Source organism: Arabidopsis lyrata (genome assembly GCF_000004255.2).
Source record: "Arabidopsis lyrata subsp. lyrata unplaced genomic scaffold ARALYscaffold_7, whole genome shotgun sequence".
Classification (NCBI taxonomy): domain Eukaryota; kingdom Viridiplantae; phylum Streptophyta; class Magnoliopsida; order Brassicales; family Brassicaceae; genus Arabidopsis; species Arabidopsis lyrata.
This window is the reverse complement of record NW_003302549.1, coordinates 14,551,500-14,565,263: the sequence shown is the minus strand read 5'-3', so window position 1 is coordinate 14,565,263 and position 13,764 is coordinate 14,551,500. Positions and strand designations below refer to the sequence as shown.

At 36.1% G+C, this 13,764-nt stretch overlaps 3 protein-coding genes and 1 long non-coding RNA gene across 4 annotated transcripts; 3 read left to right on the top strand and 1 right to left on the bottom strand.

The window, feature by feature from the left end:
• The first annotated feature begins 88 nt into the window (after positions 1 to 88).
• Positions 89 to 1,389, top strand: LOC110226245 (receptor like protein 30-like). The gene is made up of 2 exons (XM_021017123.1): positions 89 to 504; positions 610 to 1,389. Exons 1-2 carry the CDS (start codon positions 116 to 118, stop codon positions 878 to 880), a joined length of 660 nt encoding a protein of 219 aa, XP_020872782.1. The 5' UTR covers positions 89 to 115; the 3' UTR covers positions 881 to 1,389.
• Positions 1,390 to 2,062: 673 nt separating this feature from the next.
• Positions 2,063 to 2,717, top strand: LOC110226246. The gene is made up of 2 exons (XR_002330321.1): positions 2,063 to 2,350; positions 2,421 to 2,717. It is a non-coding gene; the product is annotated as an uncharacterized LOC110226246 (long non-coding RNA).
• Positions 2,718 to 2,821: 104 nt separating this feature from the next.
• Positions 2,822 to 5,800, top strand: LOC110226502 (receptor-like protein 12). Its single transcript, XM_021018431.1, has 3 exons — positions 2,822 to 3,795; positions 3,900 to 4,610; positions 5,731 to 5,800. Exons 1-3 carry the CDS (start codon positions 2,822 to 2,824, stop codon positions 5,798 to 5,800), a joined length of 1,755 nt encoding a protein of 584 aa, XP_020874090.1.
• Positions 5,801 to 6,366: 566 nt separating this feature from the next.
• Positions 6,367 to 8,713, bottom strand: LOC9306422 (serine hydroxymethyltransferase 4). The gene is made up of 4 exons (XM_002868281.2): positions 7,903 to 8,713; positions 7,125 to 7,515; positions 6,935 to 7,036; positions 6,367 to 6,854 (listed from the first exon to the last, which is right to left on the bottom strand). The coding sequence occupies exons 1-4, from the start codon at positions 8,578 to 8,580 to the stop codon at positions 6,610 to 6,612; spliced, it is 1,416 nt and encodes a 471-aa protein (XP_002868327.1). The 5' UTR covers positions 8,581 to 8,713; the 3' UTR covers positions 6,367 to 6,609.
• Between the last annotated feature and the right edge of the window lie 5,051 nt (positions 8,714 to 13,764).

Genomic DNA, 13,764 nt, shown 5'->3' with positions numbered 1-13,764 from the left:
CAAGTCAAACTTTAATTTATTTCTAAAATGTGAGCAATCCAATGATCAATTCGTTTCACAGAAAAAAAAAAAAAAAAAAAAAAAAACAATCAAAGAAAAAATAATCTAGAGGAGGATGATAACAATAAAATGGAGCTTGTGTTTAATCTTCTGCATTTCGAACTCAGTACTTGTCATTGCTAAAGACTTGTGTCTTCCCGACCAGAGGGATGCTCTTTTGGAGTTCAAGAACGAGTTCTATGTCCAAAGTTCCTACGAGATGATGTCTTATGCGAAGACAGAGAAGTGGAGGAACAAGACTGATTGCTGTTCTTGGGATGGTGTCTCTTGTGATCCTAAGACAGGAGTGGTGGTTGACTTGAACCTCGAGTTCAGTAATCTCAATGGCCCTTTGAGATCTAATAGCACCCTCTTGAGACTACAACATCTTCAGAGCCTAGATCTTGGCAACAATTATCTTTCGGGTATCCTACCAGATTCCATCGGCAACCTCAAATATTTGAGGTATTTAAGTTTTCGTCGTTGCTATCTCTTTGGAAAGATTCCTTCTTCACTCGGAAGTCTTTCTTATCTCACTGATCTTTCTCTTTCGGAAAATGATTTCACCAGTGATTCGATGGGCAACCTAAACAGACTAACAGATTTCCAACTTATGCTACTCAACATGAGCTCGCTTACCTATATCAACCTTGGTTTTAACCAGTTCAGAGTTATGCTCCCATCTAACATGAGTAGCCTTTCCAAACTGAGGTTTTTTTATATTAGAGAAAATTCATTTTCTGGAACCATTCCCTCTTCTCTCTTCATGATCCCTTCCTTGACCTGGGAACAAACGACTTCAGCGGTCCTCTTGAGATTGGTAATATATGAAAAGAAATAATCTCGATGCTATTGCATTGTCTCTTACGGCCTATTGTGACAGTGACTACAATGCTTGTCCTCGCACTCGCCGTTCTCTTTCTGCTTATGTCGTCTATTTGGGCGATTCTCCTATATCCTGGAAGACCAAGAAGCAAGAAACAGTTTCAGCCTCGTCCGCCGAGGCTGAATATCACGCTATGGCTTATACTCTCAAAGAAATAAAGTGGTTGAAGGCTCTTATGACAACTTTTGGTGTTGATCATTCACATCCGATTCCTTTATTTTGTGATAGTCAGGCTGCTATCCACATTGCTGCCAACCCCGTGTTTCACGAACGCACTAAACACATTTGATCAAGCCGCCGATCTTCTTGCAAAAGCTCTTCCAAGACCAACGTTTGAGCGTTTATTGTCTACGTTAGGTACTTGTTATTACGCCTTACCAACGTGAGGGGGGTATTAGGATATATGTCAATATATTTACTTAGATTTGATTCTATCAAGATTAGGCAACTTCTATTTGTATAAATACTCTTCTATTCTAATGAATAAAGCAAGTCTTTCTAAAATATTTCATAACAACTTTGAAAAAGGTGAGAAAACAAATGAATTGAGATCACCAAAAAATTCTAAGCAATAAGCCGTAGTAAAATTTGAAAGTAATAGCGAAAGATCTCTAGGGAGAGTGATGAATCTCCATCATTACCTCGACAACGAGAGAGGGGAAATGGGTTATAAGCTATGCAGGAGACGTGATTGGAATGACACAATTGGCGACGGAAACTGGGGATTTCAAATGGATCCTCGTGGCCATGGCCGGAGCTCGTAGCCCGTACGTGGTCGTCCCAATTTGTCGAATTCATATTTTATTTTTTTATGAAACAAAAAATAAAATAAAATGAGAGCTTTGGAGGGAGATGCGGCTCCTACGACGAAGATTTTTACAAGTAAATGTTATTTTCAAGATTCATGGGGCACATTGTGTGAAATTTTCAAGTAAAGGACTCGAAAAACTCATGACATTTTGAGGGCTTGTGCCCATGCAACTTAATTTTAAACAATTCCACACTATATATAGTTGTGTGCTTTAAATTGCAGATACACACTTTATACTATTTTTGTATGATTGATTATTCTTTAACCCATAATCTTTGCTACATCACACTCACTTTTTCTAAGAGGAGACTTCACTTTTTCTTATATATGGAAATCATTTAGTCTTTGTCGAAGAAATATCTCATATTGCTGTCTTCAAAGGAGACTTATTAAGACAAATGTAATTAAGAGTCAGTCCAAGGATCTAGAGTCAGGTATTCACTTTTCTGTGGAAGCAATTAGTCTTCACACGAGACTTTTTAAGTCCAGCTTTAATGTGTTTCCACAAATATTATAAAGGACACCCTAATGATCAATTCGTTTCACAGAAAATAAAAAAACAATCAAAGAAAAAAAATATGAAGCAATCTTGTAGTGAGAGAAGAATGATAATAGTAAGCTTATGTTTAATCTTCTGCCTTTCAAACTCAATACTTGTTATTGCTAAAGACTTGTGTCTTCCAGACCAGAGGGATGCTCTTTGGGAGTTCAAGGGCGAGTTCGATTCTGAAGGGAAGACAGAGAAGTGGAAGAACAACACTGATTGCTGTTCTTGGGATGGTGTCTCTTGTGATCCTAAGACAGGAAAGGTCGTTGAGTTAGACCTGGAGGACAGTAGTCTCAATGGCCCTTTGAGATCTAATAGCAGCCTGTTTAGACTACAACATCTTCAAACCCTGAATCTTGTCAACAATAATATTTCCGGTATCCTACCAGATTCCATCGGCAACCTCAAATATTTGAGGTCTTTGAGTTTTCGTCTTTGCTATCTCTTTGGAAAAATTCCTTCTTCACTCGGAAGTCTTTCTTATCTCACTGACCTTGATCTTTCTCTTAATGATTTCACCGGTGAGCTACCGGATTCGATGGGCAATTTAAACAAACTAACAGAGTTGTATCTTGGATCGGCCAAGCTCAGTGGGAACTTTCCTCACGTGCTACTCAACTTGAGCTCCCTCACCTTGATCGAGCTTCAATTTAACCAGTTCGAAGGTATCCTCCCATCTAACATGAGTAACCTCTCCAAGCTGGAGAGTTTTGAAATTGTTGGAAATTCGTTTTCTGGAACCATTCCCTCTTCACTCGGAAATCTTTCTTATCTCGCTCATGTTTTCCTTAATGATAATTCATTTTCTGGAACCATTCCTTCTTCTCTCTTCATGATCCCTTCTTTGATTGGTCTTGACCTGGCAAGAAACTACTTCAGCGGTCTTCTTGAGATTGGGAATATCTCTTCACTATCTAAACTTCAATACTTATTCCTTGGAGAAAACAATTTCAATGGGCCAATCCCCAGATTTATATCGAAACTAGTTAATCTCCAGCGTCTTAGCCTCTCTTTTTGGAACACAGGGAGTGGCATGGTTGATTTCAGCATCTTCTTACATCCCAAGTCACTTTGGTCACTTGACCTCTCCTATCTGAATACAAGAAGCATGGTTGATTTGAGTTGTTTCTCACATCTCATGTTACTTGAGCTGGATCTTTCAGGGGATGATTTAAAGATCAGTTCAACTCTCCATTTTCCCTCACCCATGTACACCTTGATTTTATCATCCTGCAATATTTATGAGTTTCCCAAGTTTCTACAAAACCAAACCAGTTTGGATTATTTAGACATCTCTGCCAATCAAATTGAAGGCCAAGTACCGGACTGGTTATGGAGACTGCCAAAGTTGCGGCATGTAAACATTGCTCAGAATTCCTTCAGTGGTTTTGAAGGATCGGCTGAAGTTATTCAAAGAAGTGGAAATCTAACTAAGTTACCAAACTTTATCGAGGACTTTCTAGGCTCCGACAATCGGTTTTCGGGAGAGATCCTAGGACAATATGTGAATTGGTTGGTCTTCAAACACTTGTTTTATCCAACAACAACTTCAGTGGTTCTATTCCACAGTGTTTTGAGAATTTAACTCTTTCTGTCTTGCATCTTATGAATAACAGCCTCGCTGGTGTTTTTCCAGAGGAATCTATCAGTGTTAACTTGAGATCACTTGATGTTGGTAGCAATTGGCTATCAGGACAACTTCCCAAGTCTCTGATCAATTGCACTGACCTCGAGTTTCTGAACGTGGAAGATAACAGAATCAGTGACAAATTTCCATTTTGGTTGAGATCGTTGCCCAATCTACAGATTCTTGTCCTTCGTTCTAACAAGTTCTATGGGCCAATATCTTCTCCTGGAGATTCTTTGAGTGTCCCTACGCTGCGAATCTTTGACATTTCAGAAAATGGCTTCAATGGAGTCTTGCCATCGGATTACTTTGTTGGTTGGAGTGCAATGTCATCGGTCGTAGACATTTATGATAATACGCCTGGGATTGGGGTTGTAGGAGGTGGCCGAAAACGCTATCATAACTCAGTGGTTCTGACGAACAAAGGATTAACGATGGAGCTGGTTGGGAGTGGTTTCACAATCTACAGAACCATCGACGTCTCGGGAAACAGATTCGAAGGAGACATCCCTGAATCCATTGGTCTTCTCAAGGAACTGATTGTGCTCAACATGTCAAACAACGCTTTCACAGGCCATATTCCACCATCTCTATCAAACTTGAGCAATCTCCAATCATTGGATATATCTAAAAACAGATTATCAGGCAGTATATCACCAGAGCTCGGGAAACTTACATTTCTAGAGTGGATGAACTTCTCGTACAACAGGCTTGAAGGTCCAATACCACAAGGCACTCAAATTCAAACCCAGAATAGTTCTTCTTTCGCAGAGAATCCCGGGCTTTGCGGTGCTCCTCTCCTAAAAAAATGTGGTGGAGAAGAAGAAGAAGAAGAATCAACAAAGCAAGAACAGGATGAAGATGAAGAAAAGGAAGAGAAAGATAAAGCATTTAGCTGGATTGCAGCTGCAATAGGCTATGTACCTGGTTTGTTTTGTGGACTCGCCATCGGCCACATTATCACTTCATATAAACGTGACTGGTTCATGAGAATCTTTTCTGCTTTTCTTCTCCGCTGAAAAAATGATCAATAGTAAGTGTCTTCTCTTTAATTGTATTGTTTGCGTCTCTCATATTAAGAATCTGTCTTTTGTTGAGTTAATTTTATCTTTACCTTTATCTGTTGTGTCGCTGAACTCTTGTAATGGAACCGTAGTAATGCAATCAATCTGAAGCTGAAGCAGACATGTCAGATGAATGAACAGATGGGATGGCTCTGTTATGGATCTCTACAACAGAGAAACTTTCTATTGCATTTACAATTCATATGATCATTCAAGATCTTTTCTAGGTTTCCCTTCCTATATGCTCTTTATTTTCCTGTTAGTTGCTACCACGTCATCTTCCAACTCTTTAAGAGATATTCTTAGGTACTCTAGGCTTATTAGGCTCCATTTATGGTAATTGTTCAGTGTATATGGTTAAAACTTAAGATTGCTTTGCTTTCGAGTGAGACTGAGAGTCAAAGAGCGAGTCATATATACTACACTCAGCAGTCATGTAAGACAAGATCCCGTAGTCATGTAAGACAAGATCCTTCTTGTCGTGGCAAATTAAACATTCTAACATTATTCATGAAAAAAGTTTCAAACGAGTTTTCTCAAATCTTCATCAGTATTCAAAGTTTGAATCAACGTACTAAGAAGCACTTACCATGGAGCCTATTAGTTTCCAGTTTCCACGAAGACTTTTAAGCCGAGCATGAGTACCAATTAAATGGACTAGCAACTAGATACAATGTTCAAATATCTTTTGCAAATCCCCTAAGAAATGCGGCTAGATTTATCGCATCATTTAATGCTAACTGTTGGGGGTTATAGGCTAACCTCTAAGCTTTCTCCTTCACATTACGAGCCATTGACAGCATCAGGAAGGTCCTTCAGAACTTAAGAAGATAAAACAATGGTCTCCATTAGCTTCTTACTCACAAAAGACAAGCTCCTGTGTTTTTCACAAGTAATAGTAATATAATCAGAAGGATGTTCGGCTTTTGCTTCAAGTTCGTTGTTATGAGAAGATGGTTTTTCTTTAATGTTACCTGGTAAAGATGCCATGAAGCATAAGCATCTGTTGATGCGTATTGTAACTACTCCTTTAATAGAGGATGCACCTCCCAGTTTTCAAGCCTGATTCTGTTTGGCTTCAGAAGCTGCAAAGTAACAGTTTTTAAAGCAAAATTTAACCAAATTCCCAAAGTTCTAAATAGAAAATCTTCTGAAACAATAGAACAGAATAGTATCGTTTCTGATATTTTATCACTCTCGTTGTCGAGGTAATGATGTAGAAGTCTTCTCTCGTTGCGCATAATTTAACATTAGCTTTTGCTACATCACCCTCTTAAAACAATTCCTTAGTTGAGCAGATTTTTTTTTTTTTTGTCATCTTATTTTATTGGTATTACAAAGGAAGAATACATTTGATATGCTACATTAATCAAATTCAAATTGAACCAGAAGGAAGAAAAATTCGCTGATATTATTAGAAAAAAAGCCAACAAAATACAACAATTTCAATAAGAAACCAAAAAAAAAAACATTCAAGAAGAAATAGCTGAAAAAGAAAACCCTTTTTTTTACTGTTTGTTTCTTCATCTCTTAGCCTTGTGATTTCAATTAGGCGATCCTACAAAAGCATATTATATATATGGTAGATAATAGAAGATTACTCTTGCATATATATATAGAGAGAGAGAGAGATCTCTAATCCTTGTACTTCATCTCAGACATGAGGAATCCAGGCATCTCATACGAAGCCGAGAACTTCTCGACGTCAGCCTTGAGCTGATCGAGATCTTTGTTGTTCACCAAACCCTTGTTGAAGTCCTTCAACAACTTACCGTATGTCTTCTGGATGTCCAATGTCAGTGTCACTGCACGGCTCAGGAATTCTCCTATCTGCTCAAAGTCCTTCTCCACCAATCCTCTTGATGTCATTGCGGGTGTACCTATACTCGTATATATTAGCAAGATCCGACAATGAGATTCAATGGCCACTGTCAAGAACAATTCAGAATTTCCCTCTTACCGATTCTTACACCTCCAGGAGCAAGAGCACTACTGTCTCCAAATACTGCGTTCTTGTTCAAAGTAATGCTGCACAGATCGCAGAGCTTCTCAACCTTATTACCTGGCAAAAGCAGAATCATATAAACATTAGGACTAATTCTATAGGGTCACAAGGTGGTTTCTTTTTCTTTGAAATATTATTCACTCACCGGTCAATCCTAGAGGGCGAAGATCCCAGAGAACAAGGTGGTTCTCAGTTCCATTGGTCACAATCTGGTATCCCTTGCTCATCAGGTAGTTTCCAAGTGCAACAGCATTGGCTTTTACCTGTTTTGCATAGACCTTGAACCCAGGAGTATTAGCCTGCTTCAACGCAACAGCTAGAGCACCGATCTGGTGATTGTGAGGACCACCTTGAAGCGCAGGGAATACAGCAAAGTTGATTTTGTCCTCAAAGTCATAGACTGCACCCTCGGGTTGACCCTTCTTTGGTGGTTTTGGACCTTTCCTGTAGAAGATCATACCAGCCCTTGGACCCCTCAAACTCTTGTGGGTTGTGGTTGTCACAACGTCACAGTACTCAAATGGGTTTGCAGCTTCCTGTGAAAACATGATTAAAACTCAAATCAGTTCTGTCGGTGAACACAAAAAAAAACAATCTTGGCAACTAATATTAGAGTAATCACACCACTTTATCAGGCTCATAGGTTAGTTCCTATGACAAGTTCACTTACACATGCAGAAGTTAAAAACTAAAAACATGGAGACAGCACAAGTAAAATCAAACATCTTTAACAATGTGATATGATTCGTTTTTGGGAAGAAGCTCATTTGATAATACACCCTAAAAACCCTAGATATGACACATGAATGTAATTGAGTTTGGTGTCAAAGTTCCACAAATCCAGATCTTCGCTCAAAGCCATTAAAATGCTAAACAAAACCAGATCTAACAAAAGGAACACATAGAGAGTAGGCAAATTATACCTGAGCAGCAACGAGGCCACTGATGTGAGCCATGTCACAAAGCAAAAGAGCTCCAACCTTATCAGCAATAGCTCTCAATCTAGCGTAATCCCAATCCCTAGGATACGCACTACCACCACAGATAAGCAACTTAGGCCTAAAATCCAACGCCTTCTCTTCAAGCTTCTCGTAATCAATGTAACCAGTGGTGAAATTCACCTTATACGGAAGACTCTCAAAGTAAATCGAAGTAGCAGAGATCTTCTTACCACCAGATGTATAGTAACCATGAGTCAAATGACCACCTGAAGGCAAATCAAGCCCCATGATACGATCATGAGGCTGAAGCAAAGCCGTGTAGGCAGCGAAATTCGCCGGAGATCCAGAATAAGGCTGAACATTAACGCCCCACGCTGCTGGATCACAATGGAAAGCTTCGAGAGCTCTTGAACGGCAAAGATTCTCGATCTCATCGATGAATTCGTTACCTCCGTAGTAACGATTACCAGGCATACCTTCGGAGTATTTGTTGGTTAAAGCACTTCCGAGAGCTTCGATGACGGCGAAGGAAGTGAAATTCTCGGAGGCGATTAGTTCGATTCCTCGACATTGTCGACGTTTCTCCTTCTCGATTAGGTCGTGGATCTCTGGATCTACGGTGATGAGGGAGGTGTTTCCCCATGAAGAGACTGGTTCCATCTTCGGAGATTGTTGAATGGATCTGAGATCGGAGATTGAGAGAGAGAGAGAGAGAGATCTGAGATCGGAGAGTGAGAATTGGAAGAGAGGCGGTTGGGTTTAAAAGAGGAGAAGAAAATGGTGTAAATTACGGATTTGTCCTCCTTTGCTAATTTTGGTGTTAGTTGGTTAGGTGTGTGTGGTATGAGAACAAGCTGGGTGCGGTTTGACTATTTTACCCTCTTACCAATAATTTTTTTCCGTAATTAATTATGATTAGATATATAGTTAAGGCCCAATTGCAATTAAGGTTGTTTAGGGTATTATTATTTTTATTTTATTTTTTGTCATCCGAAATTAATTAACGCTCAAAATAGTCATTCTTGAGAAATGTTGTTTACATATGCGATATGAAGCGCAACTGCACGAATTTTTCGTGTCAGATTATCCGTTTTTACATTAGCACTACGAGAAATTAAAGATAAAGAAAATGTTGAGAATTCTTCCTTGTCGCTCTGAAATTCCTCCAAATACACTGAAAACGCCGGACATTCGGTTGGAGAAGACACCATCTTCGCCAGGTCTGAACAGTCTGTAAAGAACGCTACCTCTTGGTTATCTGCACCAATCATACACTTCATCGTTGAGAGAAGGGCCTCGACTTCTGTATGTAATGGAGATAGACTTCTACGGAGGTTGGCAGCTCCCACGGTTGGTGGCTCTCCACTTGATGATGTACAGAACCATCATGTACCAGAGAACTTATCACTTCCTTTCCATGATCCGTCCACAAAATAACGGTATCCCGAATAATTTTTCTTATTTTGATAAAAGAAATTGAATTTTTGTTGGTAGAAAAATTTACAAACAATATTTAAACTGTTTATTGAGTAAAAAAAAAAGGGAAAAAAAACTGTATATAATTCAGAAATATGAAACTATAATTGAATTAAAAACATAGCAAAAGGCTTTGAGGGCCCATGGTCATAATTCAGCCCAATGTTTTAAATATGAGAAATTATATTCTAATAAGAAACTATGGTTTCAAATGATTGTACGTGTAAATAAGATAATATGTATCTTAATCTTTTGATGCAAAGGTATTCAACATTGTCTACCACAAATTTTTCATCTCTGTTGTGAAGATTTCAATAACTCGGATAGACTTCTAAGTGTAGCAGTGTTATGTGATTAGGCCCTTTAATTATCTTTATGTTAATAATGTAATTTTCAAAGCTTTTATACGAAAGACATAGTCTATGACTTTTATAGATAAACATTGTCCCCATGTCTACAAGCTAAATAAAACTTTATACAATCTTAAACAAACACTTAGAGAATGATACGCAAAATAAACATTATATTTTTGTACCATGGGATTTTAAAATTTACTTTGGAGATGAATCTTTGTTCATTTATATTCGTGTTTATGTTGATGATATAATTTTCACCGATAACTCATAAGCGAAAGTATGATATCACATTACCTCACTATGCCAACACTTTCTTCTATAAGAAATTGGTGACACTACAAAAAAAAAAAGTGAATATTCTTACGGAAAAATTGTGACCATTTTTTCGTCAGAAGATGTGACCACTTACATACTAAATTGTGACGTATTTATTTCATCATAAAAACGTTACAATTTTGTTATAATATTGTGTCTGAATTGAAAGTAACCGATTTTTGTCACTAATTATGTCGAATTTGTTACAAAATATAGTCACAAATATAAGTACGGATTTGCGACCAAATATGGTAGCTAAATTATACGATTTTTGTGACTAAATTTAAATCACGTCTACAAGGGTTTTGTAACTACACTGTCACAATTTGTCACGATTTTTTTCTTCACTATTTTGTAACTTTTGCGTTTGGTCATAGATTGTAGCATAATTGTTACCATTTTTGTAACCAAAATAAAAATGTGTGAACCAATTGTTATCATTATACTTGCTTAGCCGGTCCTCCAACAGAACGAACCGGTAACTCCTTTGCCATCCTTCCTCTATTCCGCTTGTTCCATCGATCCTCACTAGATCACTCACTATCGATAACAACAAATAGCCAAATTAACATCACATTATAGTTAAAGAACATATGTAACTCTTTCGTCTATTTTCGCCTATGTTTTTTTTTTTGAAATAAATATTTTCGCCTATGTTGAAAATGCCAAATACATTAAAGTGTGCACAAATTGTTATATTGGATACTCTTTCGTCGGTTTCTATTGATAAAAATTAAGTTTGTTATTCCGCTAAAGTCTTAGATATTCTCTATCACCAAATTAATAATTTAGCTTATGAAAAGAGCCATTAAACACACATTTTTGTAAAACAAGAAATTCGCGGGCAATAAAATAGTTGGTAGCCCCTCTCCGAAACCTTTGTTGAGGAGATACTAATTAAATAGGCACTACACGATGGAGTTGTTATGGTAAAACTACTAAAACACAATTTGTTTACTATTATTTCATCGTGTCGATGGTTGATAAAAGAATATTGAGTATTTAATATTTGATAGAGAATGGCATATGATCATGGGGTTTGGAGAGGAGAGTAGGTGATTTTGTATGTATGTGAGTCGGTGAGGGTTTAATTCGTCTTTTTATATAAGATTTGATTTTGTGGTCATTAAATAGTAACGTAGTGCCTAGTGGTAGTGGCAGATCTGAGGTTAACATGTGATGTGACAAAGATCTTCATTTTCTACACATAATGAAGTTAGAAAATGGTCTTTTTCAGGTAATATTTGTACTGAGTTTATAAAAATAGTTGGCAAAATAAAACTTTGTAACGTTAACTCAATTTAAAAGTATTTGTTCGACATATAGAAAATTATACGTAAACTATGAATAGAAACATATTACAATATTAGAAGAAGTGAGACTGTGAGGAGTATGTATAAATCACGTTTTGGAGAATTTTCCAAGTGGTAGATAAATAGATGAGGACTTTTGTTGTAAAGTAAGCTTCACCAACCTCGATTTTTAGACCTGTATAATTGGAAACTCACCTACCTCCGCAAATAAAACGGAAAGTATTGCCTTATAATATAATATAGTTTTCTTAATTAAAAAACAATTCTTTTTGGAGTTATCATATACTCATATTGCTGTGTGACTGGTGTCGACATGGTGACATACATAATGTAACCGGTGAGATTATTCTTTTCCTAGAAATAACTCTTTCTTTTGTACGTCATGGTTTGCTTAGACAAATAAATGAAATACCAAATTTTCAAGTATTAAACCATTTTTTAAAAAATCACGTTTTAATTGTGTTGTCTTTTTCTGTTTCGAAGAATAACTTTACCTTATATTATCACATTTGAAATTTTTAATAAATACTTCTCATATTCTGAAAGAAGTAATATAAATTTTTCAAAAAATTTCTTGTACAAAAATGTCATTTAGTTTTAATAGTTCGGTCAATTTCAATTCACTACTATAATTTGAAATGTTTGCCTTAGTTGTGGATGTAAGAAATTTTCTTTAAACAAATTCAATAATTCATATATGCTAAATAAAAATAATAAATTTAACTCATTCATTTTTTTAATTTGTGAGGAAGTTAAAAGTATTAAAAAAGATTGTCGTTTCGTGTTTCTCTTTTCCGAGCTACAACCACTTTTTCAGTTTTTACATTCTCATATTTCTCAATGACAATAAAAAGTAGCGGGTTGCTAACCAAATATCCAAAAGATAGAAAATTAAGGAAACAATTAGTTCGGTCAATTTCAACTCGCTACTAAAATTTGAGAATTTCCAACTAATTAAACCGACAAATTTCTAATTAAAATGTTGGTCAAAAAATTTCAACCAAACCTATTTCGACATACAATATATTGCCATTAAAAAGTGACATTTTTCTTGTAGTGAACCAGTTTTAAGAAACTTCATTTATGAAAAGATTAAATTTAGTTTCTCAACTATTAGCCAAAGTAGTGAGCCTTTTTGTTTTAAAAAATTAGAGATTTATTAAATAGCTTTTGAGTTCTGAAAGTCTTTTTTTTTTTTTTTTCATCGAGTTTTCAAAGTCTTGGGATAATAAATGATCAGTGCTATAGCCTATAGTTTATGTATGACCCGAATGTGAAACATTATGGCGATTGACTATATATTAAAGTATTCGATCGTTACTCGTTTAATAGCAAAACTAGGGGTCTGACTGGTGAGAGAGAAGAGGAAAAGAAATGAGAAGAATTCTTCTTTCTACTAATACGTAGAAGAAAAGTTTCTACTCATAAAATAAAAATTCATTTGATAACAAAAAAACTTTTCTTCCAATGTGGTAGGACCACGTGATATATTTTTCTTCTATGTAGCACACCAGTCACAGCCTAGTACTATATCGTTTCTACCTAGAACAATCAAATCTAATTAAAATTTATAAAGTACTTTTAAAATTTATAAACAAATAAAAATGACATGTTAGATCTGCATAGTACCAAAACAAAGAAAAAAGAACGCACATCGCCACATAATTGCTATGATTCTCACTGTCGGTTGCTTGAAATATTACAATTCTTTTGGTAAATCACAACATAATAAAATATTAAGTCTAACTAATTTAATTAAAACTTAAAAGTTAAAACCTTTGTTTACTTCTGTTTTGAACTTTTAAGATCAGTCAGATCCACCGACGCTCCTACACGCGCAGGTCCAGATCCAAACAGCGCACACACACACAATACCACTAATGTAAATGCTTGGTGGCTATTGCATTTTCACCTATATTAATATTCTATTATTCAAAAACAAGTTATTGTTTGTATTTTCAAACCAACTTTAATACGGATTCATACTGAGATTTAGGTGTTAAATTTGATAATTTAGGTTTGAATAAGTTGTATATATATGTTTCTTTGATTAAAAAAAAAGCTATATATATACACAAATAAATAAAAAGTTGTAGATTTCAGTTTTCCGTATATTGCGAGTTGAATTGTCTATTTTAGTATAAGAATTGACAGATCTTATAAACAAAAATGTTTTGAAATATGAAGAATCATTAACTAAAGTTGACAAAAAGAAAAAGCAAAAACAATATGGTAAAGAAGAGGGAAAAAAGAAACACAAGTCACATGTCGTGGATCTAAGGCATTAATTTAGAAATATGTCGTTATAATAAGCGGAGAACATGGGACGTTTCTCGTGGTCCAATCAGCCGAACGAGATCTCATAATTAAATGACTTCAAATGG